This window comes from Ipomoea nil, unplaced genomic scaffold (genome assembly GCF_001879475.1).
Source record: "Ipomoea nil cultivar Tokyo-kokei standard unplaced genomic scaffold, Asagao_1.1 scaffold2403, whole genome shotgun sequence".
NCBI lineage: Eukaryota > Viridiplantae > Streptophyta > Magnoliopsida > Solanales > Convolvulaceae > Ipomoea > Ipomoea nil.
The window spans coordinates 25,710-44,527 of NW_017618831.1; the positions used below are offsets into that span (position 1 = coordinate 25,710).

The 18,818-nt window shown below is 33.6% G+C and overlaps 2 protein-coding genes across 2 annotated transcripts; both read left to right on the forward strand.

The window, feature by feature from the left end:
* Positions 1-4,913: 4,913 nt before the first annotated feature.
* LOC109152421 ((-)-alpha-terpineol synthase-like) lies at positions 4,914-9,800 on the forward strand. Its single transcript, XM_019300106.1, has 7 exons — positions 4,914-5,164; positions 5,261-5,543; positions 6,069-6,405; positions 6,733-6,951; positions 7,082-7,223; positions 8,265-8,522; positions 9,352-9,800. Exons 1-7 carry the CDS (start codon positions 4,973-4,975, stop codon positions 9,667-9,669), a joined length of 1,749 nt encoding a protein of 582 aa, XP_019155651.1. The 5' UTR covers positions 4,914-4,972; the 3' UTR covers positions 9,670-9,800.
* A 1,348-nt stretch (positions 9,801-11,148) lies between these two features.
* On the forward strand, positions 11,149-17,348 carry LOC109152419 (terpene synthase 10-like). The gene is made up of 7 exons (XM_019300104.1): positions 11,149-11,374; positions 11,471-11,756; positions 12,446-12,830; positions 13,473-13,691; positions 15,226-15,367; positions 15,478-15,729; positions 16,907-17,348. The coding sequence occupies exons 1-7, from the start codon at positions 11,183-11,185 to the stop codon at positions 17,222-17,224; spliced, it is 1,794 nt and encodes a 597-aa protein (XP_019155649.1). The 5' UTR covers positions 11,149-11,182; the 3' UTR covers positions 17,225-17,348.
* Positions 17,349-18,818: the final 1,470 nt, after the last annotated feature.

Genomic DNA, 18,818 nt, shown 5'->3' on the forward strand with positions numbered 1-18,818 from the left:
ATTCGTGCTCAGCTTACTATATACACAAATCAGAGCATTCCTCAAGATAGGTTGAAGAAAGAGAAGATCAAGAGAAGACCGAGAGATTCGCTAAGACCGAATCATGAAAGGGTCTATCTCTCGGGTAGTTGATAAATGATAAAGAAAGATCATTTGATTTGAGTAGAAAACGAATGATAAGGACAATCCTTCATTACCAGAACTCGAGACTACAAGTCAAGGTCTGACTCGATTGGACAAGTTCCACATGTTTTTATAAGCATAATTGTCCAAGTTTCAAAGTTGAAAAAATCATCCTAGACAAATGGTGTCCTAGAAATATCCCAAATATCAAGGAGCATTTAATGATTGGTACATTTTGTCTTCACTACGTGACAAAAAGGTTGGTTGCTTTTTGAAGCCAACGGCTACATAGTACAAGCCGCATTAAGACTCCTTACCCAGCAGTCAATACACACTGGTTAATATGTTGAAATTTCATCTCCCTCTAACGGATGGATTTTTCACTCCTATAAATACCCTTCTTCATCACTTGAAGAAGGTGTTGGTTTTATCACTCCATAGCTATCAGAAAAGCTCTTAAAAACTCAAGCTTCAAGATTTTCAAAAACCAGTGTGTGTGTTTGTGAAGACTTTTCAAAAAGACCATCTAGCTTTCTAAGTCTTCACAACATTAAGAAATCTTGCAGTTCATACGAAGATCAAGCCACCATCAAGTCAAGATTTCAAGTTGGGATTGCCATCAATCTTTTCCAACACTCAAGTCTGTAGAAGTTGATAGAGGCGGAGTAAACTCCGAGGAGTTGAAAAACCTAGCAAGTTGCTGTCCGGCTTAGTGATCAAGGAAGCAAGCTTGGCTTAGTTTGTACTAGGAGTGATAGTGCAAACCATTTCACGAGTTGTGAAAGAAGAGTGGAGTAGGTTTAGTTAACAGCCGAACCACTATAAAAATCTCTCTCCCTCTCGTTATTTACTATTTACTTAATCGCACTGCATTGCATCCTTAATCACCTGAACATAATGATTTCTAATGAAAGTGTGCAAAGAAACAATTAAAAAAGATACTTACTTTTCCGCTGTGCATTACTCTTCTAAGTTTAGTTTAAAAAATCGCATAGTCTATACTCCCCCCCCCCCCCCCCCAATCTAGACTCTCATCGTTCGGTATCGAAACCAACAAAGTGTAATAATTTTGAAGAAAAATATAATAGTTTTAAATCAAAATGTAATATCTATGAGTTGAACAATTGTGTAATACTAATTAGGTCAGAATATCAGAATATTAATGCTAGAGACGGACTACTAGAATACGGTTAACGAGCTACAAAATACCACCCCAAACAGAACTATCTTAGGCTTCATTATCTAATCTTGTACCAACCTTATGAAAAGTTTTGACTCTATAACATGTATTCATATCAGTAGGTCAGCGAACCAGATCGCCCACATCTTAGCTAGGGTGGCTGGCTTTCAAGCTGGCACAAGCTATTGGGACCAAGTCCCCTGATTGTATCTTACCCTTTTTACCCTCTTTATAGTAATACTATCCTTCCTTTTGTTTGTCAAAAATAAATAAATAAATAAATAAATAAATAAATAAATAAATAAAATCAGGGTTGAACATTGTATAATACTAATATGATTGATTGTTACTTATGTGAGAAAATGTAATGCTTATGAAAAAATGCGATATTTTTAATAAAAAATGTATTACTTTTAAATTAAAATATAATATTAGCTGTTGAAGAATTACTTATGAGAAAAAGTGTAATACTTATGAAAAATCTGACCTGTCTCACAGAGATTTTGCAAAAATTGTATTGCTTGGATTGATTAATAAAAGTCACCGCTTTTATTAATTCCTTCGATAAAAGTATATATTTATATGATGAAATGAGAGAAATAAACAATAGGAAATTGGAGTGTCTATGGATGTAAAAATGTTACTCCATAAAAAAGTATGAGTCTTTTTAAGCGGTATAAAGCCAAAGCCTTAAAATCAAGTATTTATATAATAGATTATAGCCTTATTGTCTAGCATTAAAGTCTTATCATTTTTTAGTACTACTAACTCTAATACAATATAGTATCTGTCCATAAATACTTTCTCAATCGATTTATTGAAGCATAAAGAGTTAATGCCCCCACTGGAGTTCAAACCTATGACCTCTGTTCCATTCGGGAGAGCTACAGAGATGCCAATGAGCTACAAGCTACTTGGTAAAATAATATATAAGATATTTTCGAAACATTGATCAGAGTAAGACTAATTTAAAAAATAAATGGGAGCAACTAACTCAAACTAAGTTGATAAGATTGTTGGTTTTGTAACTATAAGGTTTTAAATTTGATTTCTAGTGAGAGCGGCCTATATATTACCATTATTGGTTTGAGCCGATAAGCTATGAGCAACCTATACTAGTTTATCTCATTGTGATATTTTGTTGGCTAGGGTCAAGGCGGAGTTTACACAAATACACACCATCAAATTGTGACTGTAAATTTTCTCATCACTCGAAAAAAATAGGAGAAAATCTTAGCTTATCATGTGATTGATAAGAGCCTAAATGTTCATATTTTCATCTTGCATTTAAGCTTATTTTCCTTGCCATCCATTTATTATAATTTTGTTCAAAGTATTCCTCATTTGATTTATTTGTGTGTTTAGGTGTACTTCTTGATGACTTAGATGAATTTAATGATTTTTGGAGCATTTCGGATGCACGTAGAGTTAATGGGAGTCATGAGAAGCTATGAAGATGGGGAATCACCTCTTGTAACACCCCAAATCTCTAATATAGAAATATAGAAATATCCTCCCAAATGTTCTGTCGGGTCGAAATGTGGGGGGCCCTTAGGGTTGGAGTTCATCCTTCTTGAAAGAATTATAGAAATATAAGGAATAAACGGAAATAAAGAGATAAAGTTCAATTTTATGAAATATTTGAAAAAAAATAAACTATTTAGACCAAATTTTTTGACCAATTATTACCTCATGATGATATCACATGTATTAATTGTGACAATTGCTTTATATTTATTAATTGGCATATCTGTAAAATAACCGATCTTACTACAATGTAATTGTGAATCAAGATCAGATGACATAAAATTTCATATGAGAAGCGTGAGCCAATCTGATCCATCTATCTAAGATCATACTTTATCTACTCAATTATTTCTTTCGAGATAACTATTTAATATTGTTTAAATTAAAGTTTGGTGCTACATTTTTTTTTCATAAGTTATTTTGATAGTGATTGGCATCAAGATTTATATAGTCATGATAATACTACATGTTAATTATTGGGTTTAAAAATGATTGAATTTAATCATGCTCTTAAATTGTAAAATTAAATGGGTTATGGAACTATCAACAAGATTGACTGCTTGAGCATGCTTCATGCATGCAATTTCATAGCGTATATAACAAGTCTTTCCAATTAAGTGTACTCAGGCCAAATGTGAGTGAAAGTATATATACTATATTTAGATTGGTTATTTCCAAAAAAAAATATTTAGATTGGTTGATATATCACGAATTCGTAGATTTTGGATGGATTTTTGTAACTTTAGCGACCACGGTTTAGCAATAAATTAAAACAATTGGCAAAATGGATTTCTTTCCCGGGTTGAATTTGTGTCTGTACACTATTTGAAGGTGTGTTTTGGGTGAAATTCATATTGTGGCTCAAACCAGTAAATAAATGACTATAAGGAGGTAAATCAACCTAAGTTGTCATAACTCCCACGAAGAGTCAAACTTAGAACATTGTGACTACCAAACTAACTGCTCAACTAACACGTTATTGCCTCCTTTATATACCAATTGTCCGACCAATTCACTTGCTATTGCCCCCTTTATATATATATATATATATATATATATATATATATATATATATATATATATATATATATATATATATATATATATATATATATATATATATATAGGGAAGGGATCAGGTGAGGGTGGTGCTTCCCGTGCGATTGTGCGGGTGGACTCACATTAAGCATTACATTGGCGCACTTTAAGTACACAACACACACACACATTAAACACACAAATAAAATGCATTCAGAACACAAACTCACGCACCTTAAGCACAAAAGTCACGCATCTTAAGCACAACCTCACACACCTTAAGCACAAAACTCACGCACATTAAGTACAAAAACACACGCACCTTAAGTTTTAACAACAACTCACATTAAGTACACTCTTATGCACGTTAAGTACAAAACTCACGCACCTTAAGCACAAAACTCACACACATTAAGCACAAAATTCATGCACTTTAAAATTTTAACAACAACTCACATTAAGTACACACGCACGCACATTAAGCACAAAACTCACGCACCTTAGGCACAAGACTCATGCACTTTAAGTACAAAACTCACACACATTAAGCACAAATCTCACGCACTTTAAGCACAAGACTCACACACATTAAGTACAAAACTCATGCACATTAATCACACGCACAACCGCACGAGAAGCATTCACCCGCACTGGAACTTAAACCTATATATATAGTATGTTGAATACTCGATCTCTTTCATATGTGCATGGTGATTAGTTTTTGATGGGTGTCAGGATCCAACGTTTATCAACTACATAAAAAAAATTATAACTTATAACGAAAAAACACTTTGTTCTTTATATTTACTTAACACCAAGTGCAAGCTAAGCTTTTATAACAGGAGGTTGGACCCGACCAAGTTGTTGGGTGTTACCTGGGTGGACCGAGTCCTTTAATTGAAACATGGCGTTAACTGCTACGCAAGTATAAGTAAATAAAATTGAGTATTGTTATATTAATTTTAGATTTTAGATTAGATTAGATATATTAGGCTGAATACGTTTCACTATAAAATCTGGCAACCAACACTGAGAATTCCTCATCAAAGTTATTCCAAAGGGAAATCTTTTATAAAAAAAAAAAAGATCAAATTTTATTGTTGAATGGCAATAATAATGGCCAAAATGTTTTCTACATTCACTACATGCAAAATTCCATCTATTCATAGATCTCATGCAGCATCTTCATTTCGCATGTGTTATCACACCACAACTACTACAAGAAGATCTGGCAATTATGAGCCTCCCACCTGGGATTACACTTACATTCAATCACTTAGCACCACTCATTATACTGTAATTTTGTTCATCTTTTATAATTATTGTTTTTTTAATAATTTCTTTCCATATATATGAAACTAGAAGCAAATTTTGTTGCCAAAATGCTTGCAGGCTGAGGGCTTTGTTATGCGACGCGACGAGTTGAAGGAGAGAGTGAAGAATATGCTGAAGAATGAAGAGATGGGAGAAGTGGAGAAAATGGAGATGATTGATGAGCTGAAGAGGCTGGGATGTTCTTACCATTTTGAGGAAGAAATCATGGAAGCTTTGATGGATATCTATATGAAGGAGAAGAAGAGTAGTAACAATTACAAGGCATCAGAAGAGAAGGACCTGTATGCCACAGCTCTTGAGTTTAGAGTTCTCAGACAAAATGGCTTTAATATTTCTCAAGGTAGTGATGATAACTTAATAATTTATCTCGGGTAATCCCGGTCCAATTAAGTTGGTCAGTTGCTTGGTAACCTAAAGGTTCCAAGTTTGACTCTTGGTGAGAGCGATCTATTAGTTTTCTTGATTTCGTATTCGTAGTGTTAGAATGTGCCTAGAAATCGAGTCAACAGAAAATATGGTCATTTTGGAGGAAAAAGACTCCCACCAAAATTTGGCAGAAGTCGTTTTCCACATACCTCACAATCGTGGGCGGAAACTCTTGTTGACTGGTGCTCCTTTGTCGGCTAGGCCACAGGTGAGGTTTACGGGTGCACACCTGTATGACTGCGGGTTTCCCAGTCATCCAATACAGAGGTTTACTGGTGCTCCTTTGTCGGCTAGGCTACATGTGAGGTTTACTGGTGCATACCCGTATGACTGCGAGTTTCCTAGTCATCCAAAACAGAAGAATTTCTCTCTATAAATATTATACAATGAGTGTATATGTATATATAACATTATGCATGGATTGTTTAATTGATTGCAGATGTATTTGATGGATTCATGGATGGAAAGAGGTGTGGTTTTAATGCCAGTCTCTGTGAAGATACAAAGGGATTATTGAACTTGTATGAATCATCTTTTCTGTCAATGGAAGGTGAAACAAGTTTGGAATTGGGTAGAGATTTCTCTTCCAAGCATCTCAAACATGAATTAAAGATGCCATTACATTGGAGGATGCCGAGGTTGGAGGCCAGAGGTTTCATTGATTCATACGACAAAGGAAAAACAACCTCGAATAATGCCATCCTTTTGGAGTTGGCTAAGCTAGACTTCAACATTGTTCAAGCTGTGCATTTGGAGGACTTAAGATCCGTATCAAGGTACACATTGGCCCTGTTTAATTAGCTTTTTGTAACAACTTATTGCTTCACAATGCTAAAATTCAAAAAAATGTTCAAAACAGTTGTTCCGATACAGTTTTTTGAGAAAGTCATTTTGCATTTAATCAGCTACCAACTAACAGCTAATTTACTAAACATTTTTCTACAATCAAATAATGTTTAAATGTTATGAACTAGTTAAACCTACTAATTAACCCAATCAGCTAACAGTTATCAGCTAAATGTACATATTATGTTGTGACTTATTTAGAGTCAAGCTAGTGTCGGGCCTTATTCAATATATAAGCATTTTTTTTTTCTATGTAGGTGGTGGGAGAAGTCGTATATTGCAGAAAGGTTAACATTTGTGAGGGATAGAGTGGTGGAGAACTTTTTCTGGACAGTAGGATTTATCCCCAACCCTAAGTATGTAAACTGCAGAAGAATGGGGACAAAGCTCAACTGTCTCATTTGCACAATTGATGATATATATGATGTTTATGGTAGTTTGGATGAATTGCAGCTCTTCACTGATACCGTTGAAAGGTAACTATTAGCTTATCAAAGTCTTTGGGGTTAGTAAAATGAAGAATTGTTCCTCATTTTTCAATTTTGTTTTTTATTTTTTTTAAGGTTGTTCTTATATGACATCAAGATCATTTGATCATTGTTTCAGATGGGATGATGAAACAAAAGTAGAACATCTCCCGGACTACATGAGGTTATGCTATTTGGCACTCAACAACTTCGTCAATGAAGTTGCATACGATATTCTTAAAGAACATGGCATCTTTATCTTGCATCATCTCAGAAAATCGGTATTCTCAAAAGCCATTAATTTTGTTTGGGTAATACTTGTATGAGACCGTCACACGGGTCTCAATCCATGAGAGGAGTCGAATATTTGATTAATGAGTCAAATCTTTAATTAATGGGTCGGATTTTTGAACTCATTAATAAAAGATTTGATCCGTCTCACAAATTGATACCCGTGAGACGGTCTCACACAAGTTTTTGTCATTTTGTTTTGATAAATTAATTAAATCAATTAATTAATATATTAGAATAAGGATCAAATTAGCAAATAAACTACACACGAAAATGCATTTAGGTCATACAATTTTAAAAAATACAATAGACTCCTCAGGTTAAAAAGTGACACTTAACATTTAATAAATTATTTTATTTATAATTTTTTTAAAAAAAAAAAAAAAAAAAAACCAAACCCCCATCTGTGCTCCCCTTCGTCATCGTTGGTCGGAGACAAAGTGCAAACTTAGCTTCGTCTCTGGTCAGAGACGAAGTGTAGACTTTTCTTCTTACTGAAACACAAAGAGTTAATACTGTTTCCACTGGGGATCAAACTCATGGCCACACTACTGGAAATTATGGAATTTCCGACCACCTAAAAGTAATTTTAAATCAAGTCAAAAGTCTTGTTCCGACCACTTTTGGTATCCGGAAAAACTTTTGTTGCTATTTCCGACCACTTTTTGGTATCAACTTGATTTAAAATCACTTTTCAGATGATCGTAAATTTCATAATTTTCAGTAGTGCCACTTCGTGTCACTACACCAAAAGGTCATTGATATTAATATTTTTATTTAAAATGAATAAAATAATTTATTAAAGGTTAATCGTCATGTCAACGACTAACCTGGAGAATCGGTCACTTTTGACCTAATTGCTGGAATATATTAATTTAGCTTGTTTAAATAGTTAATTGTATTTGTTTTAATTGAATTGGATGGCTCAATTACATTTTTCAGTGTAATTTAATGACTAATTTGACCCTCATTTCTTAATATTATTATAACATCCATTATCCATATATTTTGATGAGAGTATATATGATCAGTGGGCAGATCTATGCAAAGCATACTTACAAGAGGCAAAGTGGTACGACAGTGGATACACCCCAACCTTTGAAGAATACATAGAAAATGCATGGATTTCAATAAGCTGTCCGCTAATATTAGTGCATGTTTTTTTCTATGTCAACAACGTTAACCCTGCGGAGTATTCTGCTGCCCTTCATTGCTTGACAGATTATCATGAAATAATCCGTCTGTCATCTATGATCCTTCGTCTTGCAAATGATAAAGGAACCTCACCTGTAAGTATAAATCTGTTATTAATTGTGATGATAAAACATTTAGGTTTCAAATGGAAAACCCTAATGTACATTTAAAAAATTATCCCTATACTGTACCAGCGTTCCCGCACCCCAACCCACCCAGCTAACCTTGTTTGGGTTCTAACCATGAAAATCGGTGCTCCAACACCATACCCCTTTTTATTAATTGTGATTATAAAATGTTTCTAAGGTATCTGGTTGCCATATCCTACTTAAAACCAATTGGTGATAGGTAAGTGGACATTAATCATTTAACCACATCTCTCCATGGTAAGCCAAAGCGTCACGTCTCGAATCGAGCAGGGGTTGAACTCAGCCAACCCGGCCGACGCCCAACATAAAACATCCCAAGGTTACAAATAGATCACCCTAAACGTACATTTACAAAATTACTCATGTACCACACTAGTGCCCCACAACCCCAACCTGCTTAGTGAACCTGGTTCGGGTTCTAACCACTGAAATGGGTGTTGTTGCTCCACTATGCTCCAACCCATTTTTAATTTTTTAATTAATTGTTATGATAAAACATTCAAGGTTACATATAGACAACCCTAACTGTATATTTACAAAATTATCCATGTATTGTACCAGCACTCCAGGTCACACCCCAACCCATCCAGCGAACCTGGTTCGGGTTCAAATCGTAGAAACATGTGTTGTCTCTCTACTACACTCCAATACCTGTCATATATGTTACAATAACATATGAGACATATACAACATTATCCTTCATATATTCTTTCTCTAATTAAGTTTTGTTTTTTTTTTTTTTTATTCTATTCATTTTTTTTTTTAAATATTTTAGGATGAGATGAAAAGGGGTGATGTCCCAAAAGCAATACAATGTTACATGGGTGAGGCTAAAGCTTCTGTGAACGAGGCTCGTGGTTTCATTGATTTGGAGATGAATGAGATATGGAAGAAAATGAATAAAGTTCTACTTGAAGGTGGTAGCCCTTTCTCCGGAACATTCATTGAAGCTGCGATGAACATTGCTAGAATGGCTCAGTGCATGTATCAACATGGAGATGGGCATGGCATAAATTCCAAGAATTTTGAGACTCAGACTCGTATCCAAACTGTACTCTTTGAACCTATTCCCCTAATTAATAATATAATATAGCCATGAAAATGTGGTTTCTTGTTAAGAAATTAGATATAATTCTAAAAACATAATAAGTCTCAATCAAGGTTATATCTTTGATTTATGTCCTTGTTTTTGTATGCTAATAAATGTATACATTTTACTTTAAATATTGTACACTTCAATGTTATTAGACAAAATTGTCCCTACTACATTCTTGTTAGACAAAACTATCCTTACACTTTTATAATAACACTGTTACCTTACTTTTTAATTCTAACATTGATAACTTCATCATTATTACTATACACCTATATCTATCATAAACCATGCTCTCCATTTGTCAAAAATCAATGCATAATTTTTTCTCTATGACAAAAAAATAAAATAAAATAAAATAAAATCCAAATGAAGATGCTCTAATAATGACCAATCCACCTGTATAGATTCTGAGTTTGACAGCAGCATCAGGTAAGGGGACCTTCTTCCAGCCACAGAATCGTAGCATTCATTTTCTACCTCAATAATTCATTTTGAGATTTTATTTAAGGGTGATGAATTTTGTATATATACTCAAAATAATTAATGAGTGAATAAGAAACAAAACCCACCATAAAGTTGGGAAAAGAAATTTGAAAAGACAGGACTCTTGTCAAGATTAAGCACTAACTAGTACTATGCCAAAATTATAACTAGTAATCGTTGAACGAACGTTACGTTTGCTACTATCTATAACTTTTGGTATAGTAGTACTTGATTCCAACAGGTGTTTGATCTTAATAGTAATGAATATGCAACTTTATTTCACTGTATTTGTATATTAATCAGCACCGCGTTTCAATAGTAAGACGTTGGACTTATCCCTTCAAATCTCCGTTTCATATTGAGCGAGTATATATATGTTTATATTTTTCTTTTAGCAAGTGTGAAACATATTGTTACAAATGATGATCTTTTGCCGACATATGTAGGTCCCAACTTGCAAATCCTTGAGAAGAAGGGAACTATGATTGAAAACGTTTTACATGGTGAAGAATAGGTTAGGTAGTCTTTGTTAGTTGATGATGCCTTGCCATGTTGGTTACGTTTCTCAGAGGCATTTAAAACATTATGCAACCACAGTACCCAGATCAGAGGAACTCAACATATTTTATATATATATATATATATATATATATATATATATATATATATATATATATATATATATATATATATATATATATAAACCTTTTTTTTCTTTTTAGGTTACTAGAGAAATTTACAACCACTACTTGAGGGGTGTATACTGGGTAAACTCAGCCAGTCCGCTGGCCTTATGATCCGACAAAAAACCAAAAAGAGATAAAGCAGCTAGCACGCCTAAATTACCCAGAACTGGTCATGACTGGTTCAAACCAAGAAGGCTAATAGGTCGTTTCCACCGAAAGTTGAACTTATAACCTGGTTACTAAATCAATGGTCTGACCAACTTAGCTGAGGTTGCCCTTTATATATATATAATAAAAATTGCAACCCAAAACAGGAATACTAAAAAATAGAGAAAAAGGAAATGGCAATCCTCAATGTGCTCTCTACTTTCACATACAAACTTTCTTGCCTGCCATCTATTCATAGATCTCATGCAGAATCTTCATTTAGCATGTGTTATCACACCACAACTACTACAAGAAGATCTGGCAATTATGAGCCTCCCACCTGGGATTACTCTTACATTCAATCACTCAACACCACTCATTATACTGTAATTTTGTTCATCTTTTATAATTATAGTTTTTTAAATAATTTCTTTGCATATATATGAAACTAGAAGCAAATTTTGTTGCCAAAATGCTTGCAGGCTGAGGGCTTTGTTATGCGACGCGACGAGTTGAAGGAGAGAGTGAAGGATATGCTGAAGAATGAAGAGATGAAAGAAGTGGAGAAAATGGAGATGATTGATGAACTGCAGAGGCTTGGTTGTTCTTACCATTTTGAGGAAGAAATCATGGCAGCTTTGATGGATATCTATATGAAGAAGAAGAAGAAGAGTAGTAACAATTACAAGTCATCAGAAGAGAAGGACTTGTATGCCACAGCTCTTGAGTTTAGAGTGCTCAGACAAAATGGCTTCAACATCTCTCAAGGTAAATACACTAACTTCTATAGCTTGACTTAGGATCCTGTACAAATTAAACAAATTCACATGCATACCAAATACTCCGAACTACAAAATCAAGAATCTAAACGGGTTTAGCTCATTGGTTCAGTAAATAGTATTTGGAGGAAGAGATCAACGTTTGAACCTTGGGGGTGGCAGTGTGGGATTATGCACAAAGTGGACAGATCTCTTCTTTGGCCCTATCTGATGAGCCATTGAGTCACAGTGATTTACACCCTCCCAAATTCTCTCTTGGGCCGAAGTATGGGGGTCCTTGGGGATGAGGGTTCAACCTTTTGAGAGAAGAATTGCTAATTATTCCTATTGTGCATTTGCGGATAACTGATTATGCATCTGAAAACTTCTCCAAAATCCAAATGCACTATCAAGTATTTTTCTAAAAAACGTTGTGGCATTTCTGGAATTACTTCTATAATTATTGTGCATCTTGTAATGCCTGCAGCCTGATAATGCATTTCTCAAATAACTGATTGTGCATTTTGAATCTTTTCTCCAAACTTAAAATTTTCTGTCGTTGATGATCTTAGATGAACAATGAGATTAGTTACGTTCTCATGGATCGGAGAATATAATATAGTAATTCTCATTTGAGCTTGATTCTCTATGTGTGTATAACTTTACATGTATAAATATATAATGAACTCTTAAATGCAGAGGTATTTGATTGTTTCATGGATGGAAGACGGTCTAGATTTAATGTCAACCTTGGCCAAGATATTAAGGGATTACTGAACTTATATGAAGCATCTTTTCTGTCAAAAGAAGGTGAAACAACTTTGGAAATGGCCAAAAATTTCTCTGCCAAACATCTCAAACGAGTAGCCTACGACCAAAATCTCAATGACCCAAACCTTTTGGCATTAGTGCAACATGCCTTAGAGGTTCCATTGCATTGGAGGGTGCCAAGGTTGGAGGCTACATTTTTCATCAATTCATACCAAGGAAAACCAACCTCAGATCCCATCCTTTTGGAGTTGGCTAAATTAGACTTCAACATTGTTCAAGCTTTACATATGGAGGACTTAAAATTTGTGGCAAGGTATGTGGGTTACTAATGGGAGTTAAGGTTCGTCCTATCATTGTATAGTCCGGAACAAAGTAAAATAAATAAATAACAACTTTTTTTAGCATTGTGTCCTAGGTAGAGCTGGGGACCAGTCTGCCCTTGTCCAAGGTCACGCCCCCTCATATATATTGTATATATATTAAATATACCAAAATTTAAACAAAGGTTAATTTGACTTAGATGGTAAGGCGCAATATTATTTCTATATAATATAATATGAAATAGTCAGTGATTTGAACCCAGAGCACTTAATTTTGTTTCCGAATTTTTTCTTTTTCCTCTTTTTTTTTTTTAATTGGATTTTTTTATTTTTAAAGTTGTGACTCTTCTCTTTAAAAAAAAAAATATTAATAGTGAAATGAGTGATTTATAATGTGTTTTTCATTCAAACTATTTTATTTAATTAATTATGTTTTATATTTGTTTTAAATATTTTTTTATCTTATTTATTTTGATTTTTCATCTCTAGTAAATAAGATTTCTAGATAAAACAACCACTTAATGCCTGGACTCATTCAAATTAAAGTTGAGTTACTATCATACTTTAGTTATGCTAAGCTATTCTTGTTTACTTCACCTATAAGATTTAAACTCTAAATTAACCTTGCAATTCAGGTGGTGGAAGAAATCACTAATACCAGAAAGATTAACATTTGTGAGGGATAGAGTGGTAGAGAATTTCTTCTGGACAGTCGGATCGAGCTTCAACCCTAAGTATGTAAACTGCAGAAGAATAGGAGCAAAGCTCAATTGCTTCATTTGCACAATTGATGATATGTATGATGTTTTTGGTACCTTGGATGAATTGCAGCTCTTCACCGACGCCATTGAAAGGTAACCTTATATATATAACAATTATGCTATACACATCAATATTTGAACTTATATATATATATATATATATATATATATATATATATATATATATATATATATATATATATATATAGGGAAGGGATCAGGTGCATTTGTTGCTTCCCGTGCGGATGTGCGGTGGATTAATGTGCGTGAGGTTTATACTTAATGTGCCTGAGATTTGTACTGAATGTGCCTGAGATTTGTACTTAATGTGCGTCATGTTAATATGCGTGAGTTTTGTACTTAATGTGCCTGAGTATTGTGTTTAATGTGCGTGAGATTTGTGCGTGCGTGCGTATTTCAGAATTACGAACTCAGAAGGAAGCAGAACAGAAACTCGTGCACATTAACGCCCAAGCTTCTTGTTACTTCTTCCTTCAATTTGGCCATGGATTCTGGATTATCAGCTACCTTCAGTGCAGTTGAATGTTTATATAAATGACGCACGCACAGTAAAATTTGCACAGCAGCTAAGTGTGGATTTCTGTTGTATTATTCCTATAATTTTTAACCACCATAGCCGCCTCCGCATCATCATCATTAGGGAGGGGGCAAATGGATACTGGGGATGGGGAAGAAGCTGACATCAATATTTTTTGCACATTCACGCACATTAAGTACAAATCTCAGGCACATTAAGCACAACACTCACGCACATTGAGTACAAATCTCACGCACATTAATCCACCGCACGGGAACCTTTCAAAATATATATATATATATATATATATATATATATATATATATATATATATATATATATATATCGCAGTAACTCGCAATCAGTATTTGAAAGTGTGCACGAATAAACTAAGAGGTAAATATTGTAGGTTGGTCGTAGCTGACGAGTTCAAATCAAGAAGAATAATAAGCCGCTCTCACTAGGAGTCAAACTTGTCAACAATTCGAAAGGGGGTCCTCCTTATAATGCTATGGACGACTGTCCGAAGTGCAAGGAGTAAACTCAAACTCGAATAGGATAGGATTGTGCGTGTCACGCCCTTCGAGTGTCGTAATTTGGCTGAGTTTACTATCCCTCCGGCCCCTATGTTAGTTAGGCGGCCGTAATATTTTGTTAGGTTCTCCCGCTGTTATGCCAGAATATAAGTTTCCACACAGAACTGCTAGGGTAATGGCTCTGGGTGTAGATAAGGTTAAATCTGCAGGGGTCATGCAAATACATAGGCAGACAAACTTTATTGCGATTGTCCCAGAAGTTATATATTATTGGTAACATAATTCACTATTTTGAATTTAAAAAATGTGTGAATTTATTACCAACACTTTATTTGGTCGAACCCCTCACATAAGTCTTACCTCTCGTACATGATTTATGGGCTATGAATAAGTTTACCCGTGCACACACTTGGACAATGACTATAAATTTCTCTCGTCACTTTCAAAAAAGAGTATAAATTTAAGTTGCTAAATACATATCTAATTAGAATTGTTTTTTTTTTTATAAAAAAAAAAATATATAGATATTGTCTAACAAACTCGGATTTTTCAGATGGGATGATGTTACAGAAATAAGACATCTCCCAGAGTACATGAGGTTTTGCTATTTGGCACTCCACAACTTCGTTAATGAAGTCGCATTCGATGTTTTTAAGGAACATGGCATCTCTATTGCACATTACCTCAAAAAATCGGTATTTTCTATTATTTTGATTAAAAATTATAAATCTAATTTTAATCAATTAATTAACTAATATCACGTTATATAATTTTAATTTTAATTTTTTTATGAGTGCATGAACAGTGGGCAGATCTATGCAAGGCATATTTACAAGAAGCAAAGTGGTACGACAGTGGATACACTCCAACCTTTGAAGAATACATTGAAAATTCATGGATTTCAATAAGTTGTCCTCTAATATTAGTTCATGGGTTTTTCTATGTCAACAACCCAGTGGAGGATTCTGCTGCCCTGCATTGCTTGACAGATTATCATCAAATAATTCGCCTGTCATCTATGATCCTTCGTCTTGCAAATGATAAAGGCACCTCACCTGTATGTACAAATTCCTTTCACTTATTTATGTTTTTTAATTCGATTTGTTTTTGGGATGACGAGGAAATTCATAACCAGTATCTGAGGGTGTGGGCTGGATAAACTCCTTCCCTGTATAATAGACCTTCAAATCACATGAGAGGTAAACAACACACTAGTAAAACTAGCTAGGTATGATGGGCTTGAACGACAAAGAGGGTGCTGGCAAAAATTGAACACCCCTGATTAATTTGTTTTGGGTTACACTTGTATGATGAGATCTCGTCTCAATGATCCTTATTTGTGAGACGGGTCAGATCTGGTGGGTTACACTTGTGTGAGATCGTCTCATCCTTATATGTGAAACGGGTCGGATCAACATGCAAATGTGTCATACTTCTGCTCAAATGTAATACTAATTAGGAATAAAATATTTGGTACTTATAAGTGAAAATGTAATACTTTTACATTTTTATGTAAAAGTATTATATTTTCCATCAAAAAGAGTAATGTGGGCTAGTGTTTGTTAGTTATAAGGGAAAATATAGTACTTTTTTGGAAAAATGTAATACTTTTAAATCAAAATGTTAAAGTAATAAACACTTTATTCCTAACTAGTATTACATTTGTGCGTATAAGTATTACATTTAATTTTCATATTGACCCGACCAACCCGTCTCATGGTGAGACGATATCACACAAGTTTTTGCCATTTGTTTTTGGTACAATAAAAAAATTCTGACGACGAGGAAAATCTGCAACCACTACCCGATGTTGTGCACATGGTAAATATCGTCTTGCGACTCTAATCAGCAAAATAAGCACGAGAAGGTTTCAAGAAGGTAAACCCGCCTATATTGTCCATAGAAAACCGATTCGAGTAAAAAAAGCTAACCCTAGCCATTAAAGGACAACAAGGAAATAAACAACCTATGTTGTGCATAGAATCACAGACCAATTCAAATTAAGAAAGTCAATATATCATTTTCATATGAAAAGTTGAACTTAAACCTTGTGTTTCCTAAATCAACGGTATTACTGGGCGGGGTTCCCCCTTCTTTTATATTCTTGATTATTACTAAACTTTTTCTATATTATTATTATATGTATGTATTTATGTTTTTGTTTGTTTGTTTTTTTTTTTTAAATATTCTTGGAGATATACATATGCAAGTTATTTACTTTGAAAATATTTTAGTATGAGATGAAAAGAGGTGATGTCCCAAAAGCAATACAATGCTACATGGGTGAGGCTAAAGTTTCTGCCAACGACGCTCGTGATTTCATTGATTTGGAGATGAATGAGATATGGAAGAAAATGAATAAAGTTCGAATTGAAGGTGGTAGCCCTTTCTCCGGAACATTCATTGAAGCTGCGATGAACATTGCTAGAATGGCTCAGTGCATGTATCAACATGGAGATGGGCATGGCATCAATTCCAAGAATTTTGAGACTCAGACTCATATCCAAACTCTACTCTTTGAACCTATTCCCCTAATTAATAATATAATATAGCCATGAAAATGTGGTTTCTTGTTAAGAAATTAGATATAATTCTAAAAACATAATAAGTCTGGATCAAGATTATATCCTTAATTTATGTCCTTGTTTTTGTATGCTAATAAATGTATACATTTTACTTTAAATGTTGTGCACTTCAATGTTATTAGACAAAATTGTCCCTACTACATTTTTGTTAGACAAAACTACCCTTACACCGTTATAACACCGTTACTTTTAAATTCTAACATTGATAACTTCATCATTATTACTATACACGTCTATATCTATCATAAACCATGTTCTCCATTTGTCAAAAATCAATGCATAATTTTTTTCTTTCTGACAAAAACCAACAAAAAATTCCAATGAAGCATTTACTTTTACATTAAAGAAATAATATGAATCTTAATTTCCCTCATTGACTAATTTATCAATTTTTATTTTTGATTTTTAATTTGACTGTAATAGATCTTTTGAGTATGATTTTATTTCAAATTTAATCATCTAGTTAAATTAAACAATAGATTCAAGTGTATGCTTGCTTTATCACTGTCTTATGCATGGTTGGTCCATTTAGCAATTCAGAGAGCTTCTTCCGATTGGTCAACCGTGATGTACTGTATTAAGTTATCTTCATGCATGCAAAGTTTTTTCTGATTGGTCCATTTAGCACTTGGGAGAGCTTGCTCCCATTAGGCAACAGTGATCTGATCTACTGTACTTATTGTTGAAGGTACATTTTACTCATTATTAATAATACATTTTTCACTATAAATATTACATTTTAATTTCATCTTAGCCAGACATGTTTCACAGATAAAGATTCGTGAGACAGTCTTGTAAAATACAAATAAATAAGAAGAAGAAAAATTGATGTGTTATGTATTGTCTTAAATCTTAATATAAGCACGGCATATATAGTGCTATCAAGATATTGAAAATATGAGATAATAAATACAAATATTATTAGAAAAATAAAATGACACATAGAAAACACCAAACAAGATAATTAATTAATATCTTTGAATATCTCAAGAGGTCTCACAGGAGAGTTGATAGGTATGCATGATTTCTCTATAAAAGCTGGCAACCAAAAACTCACAATCCTCCATAATTATTCAGTGACAAAGGAAACAAATTAAAGGGGAAAACAAGTTTCGGAAAATGACAAACCAGAACCAGAACCTTTGAAGGTTCTTGTTTCGTTTCTAGTTTGAATCGCTAGTTCAAAATTGATTTTTTTTTTTTTGTGTAAATTATATTTTCTATTTTTAAAATAGTCCAAATTCAATAATTATTAAAAAAAATCATTTTAAAATTTTTTAAAAATGGTTATAACAAATATTTAAACTTTAAAATTAAACTAAAAATAAAAATAATTTTTGACTTGCACTTAATTTTACCAAGATTACGTTGTTTATATATTTTATTGAAATTTCAAGTTATAGGTGGCAGGCATTTCAACCTTTTCTAAAATTTTTCTATTTAATTATTTGTTTTTCTATTTGGAACATGAACTAACCGGTTCCCGATTTTATCAAACTCGAACCGAAACCTTTTGGGTTTCTATTCAATTGCTACAGTGTCCAATTTGATTTGAACCGTC

Coding starts and splice junctions, on each gene's coding strand:
- LOC109152419 (XM_019300104.1), top strand. CDS start 11,183: ATGGCAATCCTCAATGTGCTCTCTACTTTCACATACAAACTTTCTTGC. Junction 12,831..13,472: donor GACTTAAAATTTGTGGCAAG/GTATGTGGGTTA, acceptor CTTGCAATTCAG/GTGGTGGAAGAAATCACTAA. Junction 13,692..15,225: donor TTCACCGACGCCATTGAAAG/GTAACCTTATAT, acceptor CGGATTTTTCAG/ATGGGATGATGTTACAGAAA.
- LOC109152421 (XM_019300106.1), top strand. CDS start 4,973: ATGGCAATAATAATGGCCAAAATGTTTTCTACATTCACTACATGCAAA. Junction 6,952..7,081: donor TTCACTGATACCGTTGAAAG/GTAACTATTAGC, acceptor TCATTGTTTCAG/ATGGGATGATGAAACAAAAG. Junction 8,523..9,351: donor ATGATAAAGGAACCTCACCT/GTAAGTATAAAT, acceptor TAAATATTTTAG/GATGAGATGAAAAGGGGTGA.